Source organism: Thunnus maccoyii, chromosome 17 (assembly GCF_910596095.1).
Source record: "Thunnus maccoyii chromosome 17, fThuMac1.1, whole genome shotgun sequence".
In the NCBI taxonomy this organism is placed as follows: Eukaryota; Metazoa; Chordata; class Actinopteri; order Scombriformes; family Scombridae; genus Thunnus; species Thunnus maccoyii.
The window spans coordinates 24263298-24287153 of NC_056549.1; the positions used below are offsets into that span (position 1 = coordinate 24263298).

At 39.2% G+C, this 23856-nt stretch overlaps 1 protein-coding gene and 1 pseudogene across 1 annotated transcript in view; both read right to left on the reverse strand.

The window, feature by feature from the left end:
• Positions 1 to 643: 643 nt before the first annotated feature.
• Positions 644 to 2925, reverse strand: LOC121882811 (annotated as a pseudogene).
• Positions 2773 to 23856, reverse strand: part of scara5 (scavenger receptor class A, member 5 (putative)) — a 99423-nt gene continuing 78339 nt past the window's right edge. The window contains exons 11-12 of the mRNA XM_042391120.1: positions 14374 to 14562; positions 2773 to 3690 (exon numbers count right to left, since the gene is read on the reverse strand). Coding sequence (XP_042247054.1) covers positions 3557 to 3690; positions 14374 to 14562 — 323 coding nt within the window. The 3' untranslated portion in view covers positions 2773 to 3556. The remainder of the gene's footprint in view (positions 3691 to 14373; positions 14563 to 23856) is intronic.

The following is a 23856-nucleotide window of genomic DNA, read 5'->3' on the forward strand; positions in this document are numbered from 1 at the left end:
AGTTATAAATCGTCCAGGGCAGGCGTCCATGCATCCATCTGTTTATACTCATCTGTCCTCTCTTCTTCCTAATCACTTCATCCCTCAACTACTGCCACTGATAACACTTTCCAAAGTTATTAGTTGCAGATTTTTCTTTTGCGCTTTCTTTTTTTTTTTTTTTTTTATAAATATAAAGCTCCCAGTAAGCACTGATTTGGTGATTTTCAGGTTAAAAGATGGTTTGATATCTAGGTTAAAACAAAAAAGCAACAGCAAAACTCCACAACAATCTGAAAACATATGTTATGGCCTTAAAAAGTTGTTATGGCCAATGAATTAGCAAACAATTGCCTCTTTACACATCCAACAGACACAGAGCAACATTAGCATTTCTTTTGAATCATGTCCTGGCCACCTGATGAATGTCAGTCAAATATTCATTCTCCTTTTAGCTCTTTTTTGGTCTCCACCAACTCCTGAGAAAATATCTGGTTCATTAGCTGCTAGAGGTTCAATGTTCTTTCCTCACCAGCTAATAACTACTTTGTATGTTGTTTGGTGCTGAGCAGTAGGCGTACAGTGGGTGTTTGTCTTTTGGGTGGACCAGTTTCTGTCTTAGTGTGTTGCTGGGTTTGAAAAAAACACAGGGATGTGGTGTTTGTTATGAGTCTGTGTTGTCTCCCGAGTTTCTCAGATACTCCAGCACGTATGAAATGAAGATGTTGTTGTGTTTATTCTTCCTTTCTTCACCACCCACTGTGTTGGTGTTCTTACTGGATCTAGTGGCTGTTTTCACAAAGGTCCAGTTAGTGTGTCCACAGGCTTTAAGTGCATCTTTCAGGTGTTTGTGCTCCTTCTCTTGGGCCTAGGCACTTGTTGGTACATTATCAGCTCAGTGGTGCAGGGTTCTGATAACTCCTAGTTTATGTTCCAGTGGGTGGTGAGAGTCAAAGAGTAGGTATTGGTCTGTGTGTGTGGGTTTCCTGTATACTCCAATGTGGAGGCTCCTGTCCTTTTCAATGTATATGGCACAGTCCAAAAAGGCCAAGTTGTTGCTCCTTCCTCTCATGTAAACTTGATGTTACTGTCCACTGAGTTAATATGTTCTGCGAAGGCTTGCACTTCCTGAATTTTAATTTTTATCCATGTGTTGTCCACATATCTAAACCTGGCTCAGTGCTGTTCCTCTGAAGGAGTTCAGGACTCTGCTTTCTACTTCTTCTATGTAGAGGTTGGCCACAATGGGAGATACTGGTGAGCCCATGGCACAGCCATGCTTTTGTCTGTAGAACCCCCTGTTATGGAAATAGGTGGTGTTCAGACAGAGGTCCAGCAGTTTGCAAATCTGGTCTGGGTTGAGGCTAGCTCTATTCATAAGGGTGTTGTCATGTAGCAGTTGTTTCCTTACTGTTTCCACTGCCTACATATTTGGGATGCATATAAACAATGAGGTCACATCATAGGACACCATGGTTACATCTGAGTCCAGTTTCAATCCTCAAACCTTGTTCACAAAGTCCCTGGAGTTTTGAATATGGTGAGGAGTGTTACCAACCAAGGGGGCTAGGATGGTAGACATATGTTTGGCATTGTTGTAAGTAACTGAGTTGATGCTGATGATAATGGGCCTGAGGAGGGATCCTTCTCTGTGAATCTTGTGGAGCCCATACATGCATCGGATCGCTTCTACAGGATACAAGCGATGATATTGATCATGATTGATGGTTTTCTCCTTCTGTAGCTGTTGTAAACATTCTATGGCCTTTTTCTTGTATCCACTGGTGGATTTCGCCTCAGTGTTTCATATGTATTAGTGTCACTGAGTATTATGGTGACCCTGGCATGGTATTCCACTGCGTTTAGGACCACTGTACAGCTTCCTTTATCAGCTGGTTGGATGGTGATGTTTTGGTCTTTGCTCAGTGACATCACAGCCTTCCTTTCCTTGATAGTGAGGTTGGAACGGGATGCCTTTGTGTTGGAAAGTGCTGCCGATACCTTCAACCTGAGCTGTTCTGCCGTTCTTCCGTTAAGTTTTTTTTCCTTATGGATGATCCTGTTGCTGTGATGAAGTCAACTATTTGTAAATGGTGTTGTGTGATTGCAAAGTTTAATCCTTTGGCTAGGACATCTTGCTCTGATTGGGTGAGTTCTCTGTCTGACAGGTTCTTCACCCATCTGTTGTATGTTTCGTCCAGTGTGGAATTATCTTTATTTTGCCTCCAGGTAAGGTCTTCAGCTTTCTTAGTGTTGCTGGCTCATGACTGTAGGTTTTGGAATTTCCGTGTCTGTCTTTCCTTGCTTTTGGCGTGTTGAGATAGTTGTGCTTTCTCAATAAAATCAGTGACCTTTTCCAAGACTGCACTGGGCAGATGTGATTTCAATTTCTGGAGTAAGCTGTCAGCCTCCTTATTCAAAGCTTCAATGGGGAAATGGACCTGTCTCACTTTCTCATTCAGTAGCTGGTTTTGCGTCTTCTCTAGGATCATTCTAGCTCTGTGGCTTTTCACTGTAGAACCTAGACGTAGGCTGTTTGGTATGAGTCTGTGTTGTCGGCATCTCAGGTTAAACCGTAGGTGGTTTCTGTAGTCTGCAATTTTCCTGGCTGTCCTTTCATAGTCTCGTGTCATTCTGAGGGTGTTCATCCCAAAATGTTTAGTAAGATTTCAGTGAAGATTCACAGTCACCCAGGTTATGGTTATCCAAGGAGGGTTGAATCGAGAAGTATCTACAACCAAGTCCAGCCGCCCTTGATTCAACCCTCTTTCGATAACGATGACCTGGATTACTGAGAATCTTCACAGACATGTGAACCTATCCTTTAACTCAGACTTCTAGTCAGCTTTTGATCTACAAATCACCAAATCAATGCTTACCAGGCAATGCTATGTAGTATATCATGATAAGGCAACATTGGTATATTAAGCATCACTCAAAAGCCATTCCTACATAATACTGTGAAGAGCAGCTGCCTGCAAACGAAAGAACAGTTTGTCATTGACACAGTCTTGTCAGTTTCTTTTTGTGTCATTTCAGCTCCTCAGCTGACACATGTAGACTCTAGGTTGATGAAGTTGTTGGATCAGCTCCCCCTCAACTGGGGGTCAAAACAACAAATATGACCCCAGACGAGCCTCTGAGGGCAACTTCACCCTACTCCTATGAAAGCTGACCACAGACCCTTAATGGAAGACAGGTGAGCTCTGTAATTCAGTCCTGATGACGAGTCCTGTCCTGCGATCCTCCCCTTGCGTACCAGCTCATATGGTGCACTGCTTAATAAAATGAAAACTTTGTTGCTCAAAGTTTGAAATTTTTCTGCATTTTCATTGGCCCCTTTTTTCAGTCTTGTGGTTAAAAAGGTCACGTTTAGTCATAAACTTCTAAAAAAGCTGCAGATCTAGTTCACACAGGTGAGGTGGCACTTTATGCAGGTAAAACAAGCAACACACAGCTAATATGACACCTCTGGGACAAATGGTGGGGAAATGTCCACCTTGGAGCTTCTTAAAAGTTGAAGGCACTTGTTTGAGGAGATGTTTGGCTGCTGCAGCAGTGTCAGGATCGTGATGGTTTAGATGGCACAGGTCACACCAGCGTCCTCCACGTGGCCACAGTTGGTTTTGCCCCAACCAGAGAACTTACACTGGTGGATGGTGTCTTCAGTCCCTGTACATGCCACGTCATCCATCCAGATCAGACCTGTACCTGCACAGGATGAAAGAGACATTACATTATAGTTTTGGACTACAAAATACACAAGTACAAACTATTTCTGATGTGGAGCTTGATGTCTCTGCTCTGATGTTGCACAGCTTTTCTTGAGATGTCTTTTTGCACATTGTCATTACAACTTTCTGTATCTCAGTCGAATGCTGCATTCATGTCATATCGGAGTTCTTGTAATCATGAGTTTCAGTCATCCAAGTTGTACTAATAACTGGGATTTTTCTGAAAGCTCCAATATATCCGACTTGGCACTTAATAATACAGATGTGCCTGAAAACCAAGCAAACATTGATGCCTCATGTCAGCCAAAGTCCGTCGTTCAAAGTAATCAAACCTAAATTTAACATAATTTTATCAATGCACAGTATTTTAAATGCTCACTTGACCACCTTTGTTACAACCTTCTTGGGTTGCCAGATGACATGAAAGCTCACACCACAACTCACGTGGGAAAGATTCTTCAAATGTGAATGCAGAACTACAATATAGTTAATGTTGCCTGATGTTGTCTTGGCTCTGATCTCATCACTCCCGGCAGCATACATTTACACAGAGAGAGAGACTGAGAGTGACGATAGAAGATATCCTCCCATGGGACTAAAGTCAGAGCCTGCAAGTGGATGCCTGGTTGGTGGTGGGGTTGAATGAAGCAAGCATAAAATTCTTGTAGTGCAGTAAAGAAACACCTGGATAGTTCTGACACCTTAAATAGACATCCAAATAGAAAGTGTGCATTGGACAGGTGATGCACAGAGTGGGGCATGTTGCCTGTGAATGTGGGGGGGCTCAGGGATCCGAAACTTCTGAACCTTTTTTTGTTGTTTTTATTTTGTTTCTCCCATCTGTTTTCCTTTTGTTTTTCCCTTCTTTTATTAGTTCTGGTCATATTCTGCCTATTGTTAAATGAAAACCAAAAAAACACACATAAAAAAGTTCTTGAAACCCCTTTCCCAAGAAACTCAAAGAGAAGTCCCCCATCTAAAGTGCAGTATATAGGTAGAAATATGGAATGCAGTCAATGAAAACAATAACCCCTTACTTTTTCCTCGTAATTTTGAAGATCAAAAGTCAACCCATAACTTATTTGGAAGATAAAAAGTCCATCTGGTCTTCAACACCAGCAGTCCAAGTTCATCGTTCCCTCTGATGGCTCATTCATGTATCACTTTCCCTCTTGTTCATGCGCACACAGTCAAAGTGATCTAACTGCAGAGAGTGAACATGTTGACTGTGGGTTTGTGAGTTTAATCACCAGCTGCAATTTGTGAGTGCCACACATTTTTCCATATCATTAGCAAAGTAAAAAATCTTTTAGCTGCCTTGTTGTCATGTAAGAAGAAGTGTATGTGGAGGACAAATCTGCATCCATATGAAGCATGTGTGTGTCTTCTCACATTGTATGAAATGGGTGATGATCGTTGGTTTTGGTGACCTTTGTGTAATAGTTTCTCACGCTGAAAAATGATGAGTGTCTTCAGTTGTTCCCATGTTTTTTGCCAAAACTTCATTACAAGGAGTTTTTGGAAGCAAATTTTATTAGGTGCAGAGGCTTCAGTACATTGATACCCCTCCTTCACGTAAATGAAAGAAGCATTCATCATTAGAAGTGTCTGTTTATGACCTTCTTGAGTAAGACAGCGAGTACTTTCAGGGCTTCCTCATAGAATTGTTGATCAGATAGTGTAATACTGTATCCGGCAATAAAACACACAGTTCCAGCTGGTAAGCAGAGGTTTGGCAATATTGTTTTCCTATAAACTTTGGTTCCTGTTTGTAAAACCATACTCACTGGAGACTCAAGACAATACCAGACGATTCAGTTTTGCAACACTTTTGAATGGTCTAAGGACACTGCACTCAGCTGTGAGGGAGTAAGAGTGAAATCAAGCAACATTTGGTTGCACTCACATGCTGGTACTCAAGTTTAAGGATTCATAACTTAAGGTTTTATGTCCCATAGGTGAGGCGAGAGGCTGACTCATCAGTAATGTCCCTAAAGCAGCATCTGGTGTCTTGTAAATGCCATTTCTACTGCTCTGCTCTAAATCTAAGCTGTTAATCACTCAGGTGAAGTGAGCTGTCAGGTAAAAATTCAAACAGGATATCAGAAGATAAAGAAGAGGACAAAACAATATGCCAAATATAACAAACATCATTCTGGCAGAGTCATAAAAGAAGAGGATAAAAAGTAGCCGACAGATAAGTATAATCAGAAGTATTCCAGTAGTCCAGTTTCAAGCCAACATGCTCATGAGGCCAAACTTAAATAATACTGAACCAACAAAAGGAAAATAAAATTCCTCAATCAGTCTCTGTTTGCTGTTTTCAAGCCCTCTCATCTCTTACATCCTTCTAATCTTCCACTTTATTTCCTTTTACAACTTGCAAAAAGTTCAAGGCACTGTCAAGATCAAAATTACTTAAATGTTAATCAACACCCCAACAAGAATCATTTGAAAAGTGATTATTGTTTGTGATGAGAAATGTGAATTAAAGAATAATGGGAACAGTACAATGAACCAATGATTAGGTCTTGTGAAAGAGACTCCAGTGCCCTTAATTCATGCCCAACTCTATCAACTAACCAGAAAAATAAGAGACAGACCAAGAGGTTGAAAATCGCATTAGCCTACAGTCATGGCAAAGGAAAATTATAACTGTTGCTGCTTTCTCATGTTATCAGAAAGCTCTTGCCTTCTATCACAGGTGATGAATTCCTCATTTGTACAGGTATTTTATATGAAAAGTACGTGGGCCATGAGGTGCAAAGCACACACACACACACACACACACACACACACACACACACACACACACACACACACACACACACACACACACACACACACACACAGGTGGCGAAACAGAAAAAGTTTTGAGCATTTTTAAACCAGCACTGAGAACAAATAAAACAAGACTAGCTCAAAACCTAGTATATGGCTGGACCGTGTATGAAATGCTAGACAGAGCAGTAGCTTAATAAAATAAATCAAAATTTAATATAGAGACTGTTAATTTGAATACATCTATATTTATTGAAATGTGGTGATATCTGTAAATATAGAGCCCCAGAGGCAGCGCTGTTGTTCTGTCCAGTAAAAACATGAAGCTTCACTTCACATTCAGACAAACTAATGCAGCAGCTACAATTGTTAGATTTCATCCATGAGACCAACATTTGTTTTCCAAAAGGAATTATATCATATATGAAAATGCTACGGAGACATCAGAGCCAGAGGTAAATTACCAAAGAACTGCACAGATCAGTTCATCAGATCATGTTCTCCCCTGGATGACGATGGACGTCGGCTGGCCAATCATCTCAGAGTTGGCCTGCTAGCAGCTGAGATGACCGGCCGGTCTCACAAGCTCAGCGGCTCCTCACAGCTCCGAAAACTTCGGAGCAAATTTCCAAATAGGTGTTATTTGGATAAACCGGCCACATATTGGGTATCTAAATGGTTAGTTTCTCGATTCACCCAGTCAGTCACTAAGTCACGGACATTCACGTTTATAGGGCTGGCTCCACTGTTGCGGTCCAGCCAAAAAATATCTCTCTCTATTGCTTATATTTTTGAGGAATGTTATGATTCTTTTTTTTAATTATTTAGTGAGATGAGACAAAACAGGTGATACAAGACATAACAAGACAGAACATAAGCAAATGGATGACATGACAGGATTTGCGTAAAAAGACAAACATGCATTGAAGACTTCCAGTGGTAAAAGCAGAAAAGAAAACTTAGGATGTTAGTGCTTATAATATGAAATGTGTGAGAGAGAGAGAGAGAGAGAAAAGAAAAAAAAAAGAAGAAGGGGAAAATCGGGAGGGGGGAGTAAATAGGGAAAGTGAAATATCCCAGGAGGATATCCCAGGTACAGCCAATTCGTAATATTTTCTTTGTGTGTTTAATTTTTGTTTTTTTCTCCTCTCCCACTTCCTTTTAATCCCCCTTTTTCTTCCGAAGTTTGAGTTTGGATTTTGCTTATTTCTGCGTGGGCCTGGGGTATTCCCTTCCTTAGCCGCCTCCAGACCCTGGGGAGGAAGCTGGCTGTTGGAGGGCGCACCATGTCGCCCACCCACCCATCCTGAGCAGCCCCCAGAACCGATTGGGAGAGAGCCTGTTCTTGTGGGGGGAGCGATTCTTCCCATTCTTCCCCATTGCCTGCCCCACCCCACCCCAACCCTGACCCCCCACCCCACCCCAGGGGACAGGAGACCAGGGCATCCTAGCCAGGAAGGTGCGATCAATCAGACAACAGGAGGAAACGGGTGAACAAAGAAATTAAAATTAAAATAAATTTAAAAAAAAATAGCAAATGATAAAAAAACTCCTAAATGAAAGATAATACTGCCAGCTTAATGATGTTATTCATGCAATAATAACAATGATAGCAATAAGTGTGTGCGTGTGCGCCAGTGCGTGAGTGAGTGTATTATATAGTAGGAATGTTATGCTTCTGACAGCATCATCAGTTGCTCAAAACTGCTGCTGCATGTGATTTAGTGTTGACAGAGTCAGTTTTTGGGTACCTTCATGAGACAGAGTAGTGTGGAGCTATTTATCCTGCAGGTAAAATGTTTATTGGACTTGTAATTGATGTGTTTTTTCATTTATTTAAATGGCTTTTATTCTTTCATGAGTCATTTAAACATTAAATCTTAGTATGAGCTGCATCATGGAAAACTCTTTTTTCAAGCTAAAGATATTAAATTATTGTTTAAATTCAAACTGTGTCTTTGATGGAAGGCGTCATTTAATCACGGAAATACCATGCTCTTCAGTTAATTGATAGGTTTGACAAGACTCTAACATAATCAATCAAAACTGTCATTACAGCTTTCATCTACAACTTCAGGTATCTGGCCTGCAAAGACTACATTTTTTAGCATGACTCACTGCACTGGAAAATCAAACTGTCTACTTTTCCTTCTTTTCCACTGAAAGTACATTTAAGAAAATTGATAGAAGATGCAGCAGCATGTGACATGGAAGTCATGCAGACATATCAGAATGTTTGATGAGCCATGCAATATCGAAATGTTTCCAAAACTCTCACTGGGACTGTGTTAGACAGCACGTCTGCCACTGATGTGTTTTATGTTGTGTTGTTCCATTACAGTTTTCCTCACAGGAGGAAAGCATTTTTCACTTACTTCATGCAGACGGAGAATTCCAGAATCTAACTCTAGTTCTTGAACTTCATCAGTGGTGAGAAAAACGGCAGCTCTGAGGCTACACTGGCCTGACTGAAATGGTGCTGAGACTTCAATATATGTGTGTTTTTGTATTTTTATAGATGTACTGTATGAAATACAGTATGTTCTCTAAAAGTGCTGACTAGGGTTTGGAGACGGGTATGCTTCCAGTTCTGTCCGTTTCAAGCTGGCCTGTTTCTCTGTTTTTACTACATCAAAGCTCAATGAAAGCAACTAAAGATTTAAAAAAATATGTATAAAGTTTTGAAGTGTTTAGATCATCACTGGACTCATAAACTCTCCACAGAAACCAATACTAATAAAATGTAGGTTGGTTAGCAAGTTGAATGAATTTTATTTTACAGTACATAGGCCAAAATTGTGATTTAAAGACACGAGTCTCTAATGGCTTACGACATACTGTGCAACACTGTCTGTCCTTAGACATTTGATTCAGATTTACCCAAAAAAAAAGAAAAAAAACAGGGGGAAAAAGGGGAAAAACTTCAGGATGAGCAACAGAGGAGGGACTCGTCTTCCAGGACAAACAGACAAATTAGAAAATGGAATTTGTCTACAAACGTACAAATGAAGCATATGTCTGAAAAATCTGATCACAATGTCACAATTTGAAATCTGATAGCTGAATAAAAATAGCAAAAACCAGGACACCAGCATCTCAGTTAAACCATCTGCTTCAAACATTCCTGCTTCGATTCACAACGTAACATAACAAAGAGAAACTGGCTGCAGATTTGACATCTTGAAAGCAGCATGAAACACCAAGCGCACATGGCTCCGTGCAGCCACGCACAGAGTAGAAATGAGGTATGCACTGGGTAAAGTGCACATGGGGCTGCAGCGGTAGCCAGGTCCGGTGTTGTTGTACATGAGCCCCAGCTGCTCTGCTGCTGTGCCTTCTGGGGGTTTACTTTAATCGACATGGACCTTTAAACCGTTTACTCTGGGTCTCAACACACATTTTTACAGCACAAATTTACGACACTTTTCACAAATAAGTGTATCCAACACACTGAGGGATTTAAGGGGAACATACAGGGACAATTTGATTCGGTGGATAAAAAGTCTATTTTTAGGCTGTCTGAAAAATCCAAAATGACGATAAATTTAAAATTGTGCTGACAAAAAACAAGCCTGTCTGCAGAAAATCAGCCGGTCCTGGATATTGTTGAATACCACTTTTTCTGTCCTCTGTAACTGATTCTCTGTGATGTCTGTTTGGTGTCTGTGTCTCCTCATTGATTATAAGGCCAAGCAAACTCTTCTCTTTTGTTTCCAGTCATGGGAGATAGAAGCAGTGTTCACCTGTGCTAAGTAGTTACTATTTCAAACTTTACAGTTTGAGCTCAGAAGACTGAGCTTGAAGAAGAAACCTTTGGGACTGTTTAGGAGCTAAGAACTTGTGTAAAAGTGAACACAGTCAAAATGTACTATGCTGCTGTTATTTGGACATATGCATTGAGGGATTGCCTTATGGTTTGATTATCTAAAGGGTATGTAGGTATTTCACTGAACAATGTCTAATAAATGCACTAGTTTAAACAGAGTTCTCAACGCATCTTCCAGCAAAATGCAGCTGAATCAGGTGCTTCTCAGTTGGAGGACAGCAGACTTCCAGAGAACAAAAGGGACTGGAGCACACTGATTGATTCACAGCCTTTAATTGTGCAAACAGACTAATGTTTCGACACCACTGTGTCTTCATCCGATGAAGACACTACAGTAAATTTCACACTGCTGTGTGCACTCTGACTCTGATGAAGACAGTGTTGTGTTGAAATGTTAGTCTGTTTGCACAATTAAAGGTTGTGAATTGATCAGTGTGCTCCAGTCCCTTTTGCTCTCTGGAAACACTCTAGTTTGTAATACAATAATAATATACAATAATGATAGTAATCACTGCCTTTCTGTGCACTTTAGTTGCTTCAGCTGAGAGTTTTCATTCAATGCAGATGGATTTGTGCAGGAATAAAACATAAAGCTTTTCTTCTGGTGTTGTTGAGGTTACGGGCCTGAGTGTGCATTTATGAGATCATAAATCTCTCTTCTCAGGCTTTCTGGTGGTCTGGCGAAGAATCTTGCAAGCAATTCAGTAATTTGTGATGCTTTTTATTTATTTTGGTTTATTACTATTTATTTATTTGGTTGCAATCCTGATTTTCTGATTTGCACAGCCTCATGGGAAGGCTGTAGCTCTGCTGGTAAAATGGGTTGGCCATTAACTGCAAAGTTGGAGCTTCAGTCCCTACGCTCCTCTTCTTCAGGTGTTGTAGTGTCCTCGAGAAAGATGCTGAAGCCCAAATTGCCCTAAACCAAAATGTGTATGGCAATGTGAGTTGCTTTGGACAAAAGCATCTGTCAAATTAATGTCATGCCATGCACAAGTAAAGATTTAATGGACAAAATGATAAGGCAGGGGCATTTTTTGACACTAAAGCTTCTCTTCATTGCATGATTGGCTTTTTGATTTGGTCATTTGGTTGTACAATGTGTTCTTTCCTCTCAAATCTGGGCCTGAGAAATACCCTGAAAGTTCCCGAAAGATGTTATGGATCAGACAAACTTAAACTAAAAAAAAAGAAAGGTAAGTGACTCATCTGAAAAGATATATTTGAATTCCAGATTGTTTTAAATATAGTCCAGCCACACTGCTAGTCTTTGCTGTTGTCTGGAGGTCATCACCTGGAACAAAGACATGTTTTCCCCCAATTTTCCAGACTTATTGTTAACAACCTTGCCTGGACAGACTCTGAATGATGTAAGGCTGACTGGTGACTGAAATAAAATGTAGAAACAGAGAGAGAGAAAAAGAGATAGATATGACCTCTGAGACAGTTTTCTTGACGACATCTGGCTCATATGACTTTCCCTATAAAACCTTAATATTAATCCCTGTAGCATTTTGGGGCACTGCTCAAGTCATACCACTCAACAGCAAAAAACAGCAGAGTTAGTAAAAATCTGGACTACTTCCATCAGTAAGTTTCACCATGGATATATGTGCTGTGGGCAGACAAAATGCCACTGATTTCCCGCTATGATGGAGATGTTCTTTATTTTACAATATGACCGCTGATCCCTTCAAGCTGGGGTAGGTCATGTTCTGGAAAAGGCAAAAAAACGCCAGGATTCGAAAATAAAGCCCTCCTCCTGCAGCTCTCCCGCCTCCGCTCTCTGTCCTAAGCTCCTCCTACCAGAAGACCATGGGCATATGCATGCGCTTCATATGCCCATGCAACACAACAGTGTTTACTACTGCACTCACTCACATACACAACTTCCTGTCAAGGCACAACAAGCTTTAGTAAATAGTAAACGATGAACAGGACCACCTCTCACCTGTTTAAAGCCACAAAATAATGAGTGTCCCATCTCCCTGCTTGAGATCAAGTGATGTCATGTCTCTTCCATTGTCCGCCTCCAAAACCTCCTTATTTACAAGGCCATTGAAAGGCCAGACTTGGACCTGCAGCGCCAAACTGAGTCCCAGAGGGACAAGCAGCAGCAGGGCGCAGAGACGGCTCAGTATCTGACCTGACGCCACAGTAATGCATAAAAACCTATCACTGCTTTTCACTTCTGGGATCTGAGTTCACTTCCCATTGAAAGTCTCGCGCTCTGGTGTTGTTGATAAGATCAGATCATGTGCTGTTCAGTTTCCCCTGCACTACAGGCAATAGTCCAATGATCGCATGCTGCTTTTCTTTCTGCTTTCTGCTGATATTCCCGTCTTTTTCTTCTCCTCCTGCACTTCATGCAGTCCCGTCACTTCCTATCCATCGGTATCCCATTGCTTGCCTGGCCTCCAAACTTTCTTTGTCATGTGCAATGAGTGCACAGGCAGTGTGCGTGCAGATAGGCAGGTAGTTAGGTAATGATTTAATTCAGGCCGAATGAAATGATTGGACGGACTTATTACAGGCCTGCGCCAGCCACAGACAGGCTACTGGATTTTCTACTTTTTATTGTCAGAACATTTGATTTATTGATTTCTGTCGGGACGTACAGAGAATTCCAACAAATATAACAAAAAATGCTTCTAAAATACATTACCTATCCCAGCTGTCAGAGTTTTTTTAAACATTAAAAATGTCAACATCTGCTCATACTTGTGCTGGATGAAACACATTGCAAGCAATAAGTTTGCTATCACAGCATGTATACTTAACTTTTATAACTGTTACCACCAGTTTTAAGACCGTCAGTTAGTTGCTTGAGACAGATAATTGACCACAAAGAACATCTAGTCTCATCTCCCCCTTTTTTATTTGCCACTTAATGAATGAAACCAATGAAGTATGTACAGAACTATGTCCACATCTGCTTTCATTTTGGAGTGTATCAGGGCTTTTACGCACTCAGTTTTTAATTAGGTGCATAAAGTCCACAGGGCTGAAATTTGGGGTGGTTGACTGTCATCTGCACTCTGGACCCTCCTGAGTATATAGGCACTGAAAGTACAAGATTCCCTTGATACAGTTGAAAGCAGGGACAGTTTTGAAAACTGTTCTCTCTTGGTACTTGAATAAAACTGATATTTAATGCAAGACATGACTGAATTCACATGATCATATTCACAGTGTCATTGTTTGCTTTGTTTGTCTTGAAGGTTTAATTTCCTAGCAACAACTCATAATCATGAATGTTCATTCTTGACCTTGGAAATAGTAGTATGACAAAACAATCCAAGCCCACTTACACTCGGTAAAGAAAGAAAAAGAGCTAGTAAGCTAACTTTAACACAGGTATAATTAATATTTCCATATTAACTATGGATCACATGACTACTTGCATGTGAAAAGGCTCACTTGTAGTGACAAGTTTTCCTGTTCAGGTTTTACTCTCATCACTTTCATCAACCTTGTTTCCTGACACAGCAGGGAGCAGTTTTTAGCCAAAAAGCTCTGATAAACCCACTGTACACTACCTGTCCAGCACCAAATGGTAGACAAAGTTATCAACAAGTGGAGTCTTTAGCAGCTAAAGAGACAGATATTTCCCTGAGTTGTTGGTGGAGACCAAAACAGAGCTAATAGAGTGAATATTGGACCTACACCATCACCAGTTGGACAGAAACACATCTTCAAATGAATGATAATGATGTCTCTGTGTCCACTGAAGGTGTGTATAGGCAACTGTTAAGACATTCATCATATCAACTTAAAAGGTGATATTATGTTACTGTTGTGTTTATAAATTGATTCCAAATTGACACTTTATAATATGACAAAATGTTCATTATGATCAATTACTTATCTAAAGCATGGCTGCATGGTTAGTGGGAAAGCAATCTGAAAAACTTATGATATGCCTTGGACAACTGTCAGCAGTAAGGACAAGTGTGCAGGATGTGTAAATGATGGTCTAAAAATGCAAGAAGCCCAGTGAAATAACTGCTTCCAGTGTGTGTACAGTATATACGTGTGTTGAGTGTTTCGTACCCTGTCCGAAGCGTCCAGTCTTATGGACCTCAGTGGCTCCTCGGTATCCCAGCATCCTACAGACCACGTCTCCATCCTTTTTATCCCAGACATCGTCACACACCGTCCCCCAGCGGCGTTCGTGGAAAACCTCCACACGACCCTCATGAGGCCCTGACCCATTTACCAGCCGCACCAGGGTCTCCTCAACTGCAAAACACACACATACAAACATGCGTTAATATAATTATCTGTGCATGCAAATGTATGTAAAAACTTGCACAGACATTTGTACACACTCTACTGTTTCATGCATTTGCAGACAGTTTCTTGTGCATTTATTGGATCCTCTGCATCGTAAGAAAGCACCACAATGCTGCTTTTCCCCCACCTCTCGATCAGCTCTAAACTCAGACTTCAACATCCCTCTGCGGTGGACTGCCTTTGCACAATCTGCTTTTTCATTTACGGCCGTCAAACATTAGAATATGCTTCCAGCTGAGCTTAAAACGCGGACTTTCATTCTTTTCCCATGTTGCAAAAAAATGGACATTGAGCAAGAAGTCATGTCGACATTAATTTAACCATGATTCAGATTTTTAATTGTAATTATTTGTAATTTTATAGTTGTACAGTTGATGTGTGCTGTAGATTTGTCTGTATAATTGTAAGTATGATAGAGACCATGTAATGGTGTTGCATGTAAATGCATGTTTTCAGTGTCTGGTGATTGTTTTGTGTGTACCTACCCGGGGACTGCAGATGGAAATAAGCTAATAGATAAATCTGGCATAAATCATCTCCTCTTTTTTTAAAATTTATGTTTTTTGTGCATGGTCCTTGTTCAATGAAGAGATTAAATTAAAATTAAATGTTTTTTAGCGTGCAGAAAAACAAGTCTTTATTATTTATGCCACACGACTACACTGAAAGAATACATGGCTCTCTTTTATCCGGCGTTTGTTGGCATGGCTTTGATTATCGTCATTGTGAGTGTTTATGAATTTAATGAAGCTCTCTAAATCAAACCAATATGAAAACAAACTTAGATGAATAAGTTGTTTTGGACATGCTGCAACAGATTTTTTCCCATAAACCACAGAAATTGTCTTTGATTCAAAAAGAAAAATAAATAAAATAACTCTGAATGAGGCAACTTTTGTTTCTTTCTCTTCAGTGAAACCCCTCGTAAAAGCTAGGGGGTTACTAAAAAATGGGTTTGAACTTCTGTCCAAAAGCAATTTTTCAATGATTGCTGACCATCATCTGACGATCACGACCTTAAGTCTGGCAATAATCATGTGGACCTGTCCTGAAGTATTTTGAAATTCATAACTTCCTTCTTTGGAATATGCATCTGTTAACGTTTATCCAGTCACCTTATTGGAAGGAAAAAACAAGCAGCTGTATATGAATTTCAAGGAGAAAAAAGAAGAAAGGAGATGAAACAAATATGAGAATAAAATAAGATGAGATGACAAGAGATATGAGAACATGAAAAGAGATGGTACAGGAGATAATAACAATTTAGATGAGATTACATTAAATGAGATGAGTAGACAAGACGTTGAATGAAAAGAGATAACGAGAGACATGAGGATGAAACAAGAAGAGAGCTTAAGACATAAAAAGAAAATAACGATGAATAGAGTGGAAAAGTAGTTGTGACAGGAGAAGATATAAAAGCTGACAGAAGATAAAAAATAAACGACTTAAAACAATGAGATGGTATGAAATTGGATTATGATAACATGACAAAATATTTTAAAAAGAGTTTAGATGCGAAGATGGATGAAGATTAAAAAACAGGAGTCTACAGCCTCGCTAGTGGCTCTACGAGACTTTACTTAAGAATGTTAACATGCTAATGTTTAGCGGGTAATATGTTTACCATTTTCACCATCTTAGTTTAACATGTTAGCATTTTCTAATTTGCACTAAACACAAACATCTGAGGCTGATGGGAATGTCAGCTGTGCAGATATTTGGTCATAAACTAAAGAATTGGACACATTTGAAGTTGACCTGATGATGGTGCTCGATGGAAATTCAGGGGCTCACCAAAGTTATTACAATTCATCCTGAAGGGGACATGAATGTCTGTTTAAAATTTAATAGCAATATATCAAATTATTACAGAGATATTTCAGTCTAGACCAAAGTGGTGGACTGACTGACAGACATTGCCAAAACAACAGATGAATGCAGAAGAAATTACTGTAAAGCTGAAAAACACAAGTACATAACTTACTATAAAAACGACTTAATTAAAATGATTAATTATTCACTGGCTGTTCCAAATATGATAGTTGTAACATCTCTTGACGTTGATGTGGATTTTTGTCTAGCGAGCAGGAATTTCCTGATATTAATTTAAGTTTTGGAATAGCTATTAACCTTGTTGAGGGGCACTACGGCCAAGAACCTGCATTCGAAAACCTGCCTACAGTATAATCTAAACAAGGTGTGCATTTGTGTGCGTGTGTTTGTATTAGCAGAAGCTTCATGGATCCACAGTCCATCTCGTATTCCTGAAACAATGCAGCAGCTGCACTCGTATAACTGACTTGATTTATCACCTTTCAGAAAGCAGTGAGGAAATGAGAAAGAGAGGTAAACACACACATGCACACACACACACACACACTCACACACATAGCTACACGATTCTGGACTGCTCTTCGGTGTTAAGACCTGCACGCTGACTGAGACTCTGTTGACAAAGTGCTGGAGAGTAAAGCCAGACACATTATCTAGACAGGATATTAGTCTCATCAGACCATCATAAATTTTAACTGTGTACCATTTAACTCTCATTATACAAGTCAAGTACTTTGCACTCACTAGCCCATCATAATTTAATATCTACCATAATGTTATATTATCATATCTGCTTCACATATTTATGTCATATTCTTGCAGAAATGTGATGTACTTTCAGCCTCCTGTTGCTGTTTTTTCAGACAATACTGGAAGAAAGAAAGATGGAAAGAGAAGAAAGTTATAGATTAACACATTTTGAATAAGACAGAAGCAGTTGAATCCTTTATTACCTAAAACAGATGTTGAAACTATTTGTTCAATCATCAAATACAAAACAGTCCCACCTTTTTACAAGAGTTTATTCTTGTTTATTCAATCCGTACAAAACCCGAAGTGAAAAAACAAGAAAGGGTGGGTAAAAACACAAGACCACATTGTTTCATTTTGATTTTAAACAAACAAGATAGAATATGTTAATTTGAGAGGTTCAGAAGTGCTTGTCAAACACCCTGAAATGGTTCCAGATTGTGGTGTTTATTTGGTCTGTTAATGAAAATGTAAAGAATTGCAACAGAGCCACACCACACAGAATCCTAACCCCTCAAATGTTGGCCCAGTTACTGCAAAGACCAAGCTCAGAAAAACTAAGAATTGCAAAGAGAAAATGAGAAACACAAACCAAAAGACTGGCAATACATTCACATTGAAGTTGAGATTTTGAATGCAAATCAACATTTTCTGCAGTTCTCATTGTAGCTCTTTGTCATATTTTGGAACAATAATAATTTTAGATAGTAGTAGTGTAGTTATTGTTGGATGGTTTGCAATTCCAAATTTTTGGACAAAATTTACCCCATATCCAATCCCATGGAGAAATTCTTGATGTGCAAAACTGCTATTTGTTTTTGTTTAGTGATGTTTTGGTAGGTGTCTACTGGTCACTGCTTTCAGTATTGTGTGTGTCACTGTGTCTCTATATGTGCAGATTTGTGTTCCTGGAATTTTTGTAATCATTGTGTGGTGCCATGCACCAGCTGAGACTTTAGGAAGTCACTGCACCTCTCAGAGAAATAGTCTGGTACATAACCCCCTGTATCAAACTTCTCATCTAACTAAAGTAAAAAGGGGTATTTCCGAAAAATATCGAACTATTTTGAGGTATTTAGTGTTGCTCCCACTATTTTGTTTTCACAAGTAGGAAATGACAGTATGAAATATTAATAGAAATAATAATTAATATTAATTCAAATAAATTTGTATAATCCTATAAACAAACTGCACCTATCCTATTGCTGATTGGCTGATATCATACAGAAGGCATCTTTATCGGTCCCATATACTGTATTGTTTGAATACCCCTGTGACATGACTCACCACTTTCTCACATCTATCTCGCCCTTCATTCCTCCCCTCCCTCCCCTACTGTGCAAATGAGAGACTTTGGGGAAAATAAGAGGAGGAAAGGAGAGGAAAGGTTCTGGATGGAGACAAAAAATGTAGACTTTAGTCTTCAGGGATAATCAGAACCACACAGCCAAACTCCACAGACATTCATATCTTTGTCTTAAAGAGCTGGAATGCAGCATATCTGAATTCTACTGAATTATGTTCTCTCTGGTGTAAGTGCACGAGATTTATTTTGGCAGAAAATTGGGCAGATATCAGGCAGATGCCTGATGAGAATGTTATGGCGAATTGATCATTTCATTGTATAAAGATACAGTGTAAACGAGATGGTGGATGTCACTGCAGCTTCTCAACAGTCCATTAATTCAGTTGTCATTATGGTGCTGTGGGATATAAACCTTGTATCTCCTACTTTAACTCCAAAACCAAAAAACACAGCAGCAAAAGTGCAACAAATGGATTAAACAGCATGTTTATGTGCTTTAATGTAAGCTGCAATCGTTAGTTTGTTCAGCTAACTAGCTTACTATCAACATAGTGTTACTCCCAAAGCCATGGAGCACATTATAAGCTAACAAAATTATATTAGTTTGTTTGGTTACAGGTTGCGTAAAAAAAGGGCCTATTTACAACTGGCACATCAATGGTATTTCCCACTGCATAGTTTAGGGTAACGTCCTGGTCTTTGTTGGATTTATTTAAAACAGCCCCAGCTAACGTTAACTGAGATAGCGTTAATTTGCCAAACACACTGCTTGGTCCTCATCCTAAAAGACTTTTCTTTTATAACATTAATAGGGAAAACAAACAGTTAGAATTAAATATATACATAAAGATAAATAAATATATAATGTATGGTCTTACATTTTTCCTTATCATACTATTAATGCTAGGGCAAACTAGCTCTACACTGCAGTACAAGAACAATGCTGTGTCTTTATTATCCGGTGACTAAGCTACTTACTTTTTTGCCTTACGGCCAACCCACATAGAAAGTGTTTTTGACGTCTGTGTCTCATGGAACAAATACGCTTCCACTTTATTAAATGTATCAATCCACACTGAATCAACCCAGGACGCCGCACGTTTTTTTAACACTCCGAGTCTTTTTTTTCCTCCTCTGTCACGTTTAGTGAAGTGTAATCTGCATAGACAGCTGTTTAACTCAAACTACTCTTGCTGTATATATGTTTTATATATGTTTTGAACTTATTAATAGTATCTATATTGATCAAGGCCCCCATTCTGCCTGTGAGCTTGCTGGTTTCACTACAGGCAGATTCCACCTGTCTGCAGGGAAATAAAATCAATGAATCAATAAATACAAACACTGTCAATTTCTTTCTGTGGAGCTGACATGAAAACTATTTTGGTTCAGTAAATTTCTGCTGTCAGACAACCAGATGAAGACTGTTTGGCCGGCTACTGTCCTCTCAGCTCCCCAGAAGCTGCTGCTGACAGATGACTGCTTCTGTGGACAGAGATGCTGAACGCAGGTTGGAGTCGGTGTGAATTGAATGGATAGAACTAACTGTGGATTCACAGTTAGTCTTTCAAAAAGATAGTGTGTAAATCTTTACAATATATGCATATATGGTTCTCATTTTTTTTAAAAAACGAGTCAACCTGAGATGGTGTTTTCAAACAAGTAGTTGAAAGTCACAGCTTAAAAAGCTGTATTGAACTAATTGCTAAATTTTGTAATGTAACTAATTGTTTGTGTAGTAAATTGCTTTTTAAGACTTTCACATTTCAAACAAACTGAAGTTACCATGACACACAAAAGTTTGTGCACAATAACAAGAGAGGCGTTAGCAATCAAAATAAATAATTATGCAGAAAGTCAAGGACCCTTCTCTCTAACTTATCCTTTCCCAACACTATGGCAGCTCCAATGTTCACCTTGGACAGCAAACAAAGTGGTTCATCCCAAAACTAGAAACACTCCCTAATTTGGACCAAACTTGACATTTCATAACACGCCTATGTTTTCTGTGGAAGTAGGGAAATTAATGCGAGCGGCATAAGATATAATGACTGTTTTTATCCAGAGAAAACTAGATGAGTGAGTTCCAAGTATTGGTTGTCGTCCAAGTGGTCCAAGCCTCAGAGGCCGGGAGCTAAAGCATCAGACTGTCAATACCTGAAGTAGGCCAGAACATGCAGTGATCGCCTCTCACTAATATTTATTTGGCAAGCAGGAAGGCTCTGGACTGGACAGGACTGAATGGCTTCAGGACAACAGCTAACTAGCTCCGTCTGTTCATTCAGCTCCCCTTGAAACTCAGATGTCTTTCACATTGTTTGCTCTTCTAGTCCCTTTTATGTTTTCGTGTTTCGACTCTTGCATTGCCTCTTCTTTCTGTTTAGTGTAATTTGTTTGCTTCTAATTTGATTTTCTTGATAAATATGTGAAACATACAAACAGGCTTTTTGAAACAGTTCCAGTTTGTGACAAATGTGATCTTTGTTTTTACATTTTAAGACTTTTGCATTGAGGATTCCATTAAAATCATAGAAATAAGCTACTGTTTCCCCCAAAAATCAATGGAAGATTAACTCTGCAGGTTTGACAGTGTGGTTCTGAAGCTGTTTCCAAAAACTATAAAAGTGTGCCTTTATCCCTTGACCGAAACCAAGAATGTGACAGTTCGTGCTTACTCGAGACAGTTTGTGTTTACTTGTCTGGCTGCCACCTTTGTTTGGTTCAAGAAATGTAGACACACCCTCTAACACAGGTTAACAAACTTAGTCACTGGACAGAATATATTCATACTGTCTGGATATAAGAGTCTTATAAGGATAAACCTTTTGGCATTTTGTCAACAAATCCTGTGAAAACAACAAAAACAACAATGAATTGATCTTACTACACCAGCATTTAAAACTGTGAAATTTCACAGCAAAATCAATTAATACTAATGGAATTGTTGCAATCTGTTAATGCAGGGATGCAGTAAATCCACATTAATGTTTTGTGTCAAATTCAACTTCATGCCAACGGAATTCATGCCATTGACCAATAGCAAGCTGTCTGGATGCTGGCTTTTGAGGGAAGGAAATGGATGAGGCTCTGGTAGCTTGGTTGTGTCTCTGAACTTTTACTTTTATTTAACCCTCCTCTTGCAGAGTGTGGTGGAGACAGACCCCAACAAACGGTCATGCTAGTAACTGTGCAAAGATAACATTTATATCAGTAAGAGATGGTTCGCAGGGAAGTTGGGAAGGCGGATGATCAGTAATGTCACATTTCGGTTCTCTGTGTGCGATGATTGAGGGCCGCTGGGCCCATTTTTATTGTGAGAAATGTGGAAAATGTTATTATTTCTAAGCCAGGTGCAATTGATACATGTTAGAGAAGTTTGAGACACCAATGTTTCTGAGATGAATCATGCTTGGATTATTACCAAAGTGTCAAGGTCAAACGAGGTGGAGTCTAGAAAATAAGCTCCACATTAGGAGGGGTTATGAGAGGTATATAATATAATGTTTCATGAATTTGCATTAGGGTTCTTTGTCCCGGGTCAAAGCCTTGGTTTAAACCTATTCACACTGAACTCTGTCAGTTTCCAGCGTATTCTTTTGAGTCTTTTTCATAACGAATGGTGAATTAATTTCTAAGTTGTGGGTGACCTTAAGATCTCTGGCCCATCTGAAGATTTCCTACGACAAGAGTCAAAACTGCTCCACAAAAGAGGATTTTGCAAACAGTTGTAATACAGGAGTCGATGGGGCACATGGTTTTTTGAATAAACTGTGTGAACTTATTGCCCCATTAGCAAGTGAACTAACTTTCCCCCTTTAATAACTCTTTATTGAATTAAATTATGTACAATCCTGAGAACAAAATACTAAGGAGTAAACAACCTAGTACACAGAAAACAGAAAGTTGCTTGGAGAGCTACTGTGACTAATTATCACAAACATGTTCTCGTCTATCTAGCGTGTTGCACATGTGCACGAAAACACATCTGAAAATAATTCCTCCCAAACCTGAAACGATATACTTGTGACACATTTTTAAAGATTAACATCTTCAACATGAACAAATGTCCTTGGTGCTGAGAACCACAGGGTAGAAAAAGTATTGAGAAATGGATAAATGCATTGTAGGTTTTAGTCTTTTCCTGGGATTTATTGACAATAAAACAAGGTTTTCCCTAAAGGTTTTAGGGAATATCTGACAAACACTGACTCACATGTAATCATCAAGGCGAAAGTCTCAAATGTAAAACCATTAAAGGCTTAAACTACATCTGATTCTGAAGATAAAATCGTAAAATAAAAGTAAGAGAATAACCTTACTTCAACTGGCTTCAGCGTGTGTGTTTCTGCATGTTTGTTTAACTGTGCGTGCACCAAATTAGAAATGAACAAAATTAGATTAAACTACACTGTGGGGGAGCTGGGTTGGGGGAGCTGGAAGTATACATAAATAATAACAACTGAGCAAGTAGGGGGTATTTCAACACAACTAACCACTGGTCTGTAGAAAAAAATATGTGAAGCAAAAATATGATGAAACAATGTTAACATTTCTGCAGTACAAATGCAAGTAAACATTTATACTGCATCTAAAATGATCAAAGTACAAACAATAAACACATTTTCATGATATAAAGAAGTATGTGCAAACAAACTTATCCAGTTGTAAAAAATTAAACAAAACAAAACAAAAAAAGTACAGTACTGATCTTTCATTTTGTTCCCCAGTATTGATATTGGAGACACCGAGTAGAGCTTATAGCTTGGCTACAGGTGGACCTCCATATGAAAAGAATAACACTGCGTTCTCATGAGCCGAGTCCCAGGGTAAAAATAAATTCCTCATTAGAGTCATGAAGCTCAAATCATTTCTGTTCGGATCCCTGTAGATGTAAAGGTCCACTGAAAAAAACAGCCTGTCAAACATTAAACCCACCACACTTACTGCTGGACCCCTGAGATAAACTATCAAACTGTCAGTTGGCCTCTGAGAGCAAGAACTGTATATGTGTGTGTGTGTGTATACTTGCATCACTTCCAGTCTTTCTTTCAACCGCCTACATCAACTGTCAAGTGAAAAATTACAGAAATGTTGCAATGCCCCAAAGATGAAAAGCAAATTGGGTGTTTTGTTACAAGTTATATACACATGAGAAAATATCTTTTAGGACGCATATTGTTAGACTTAAAAAAAAAAAAAGAAAACTAAGGGGGTCACTACAGTTCATTATATTCTTAGCTGTCTCAGCTGAATTCATGGAAATCATAGATTCACAGCAATACCTGGTATTTTCCAGTTGATCATCCATCATCACCTGTTAAGTGCTAAAAACACTGCCACATCCAAGG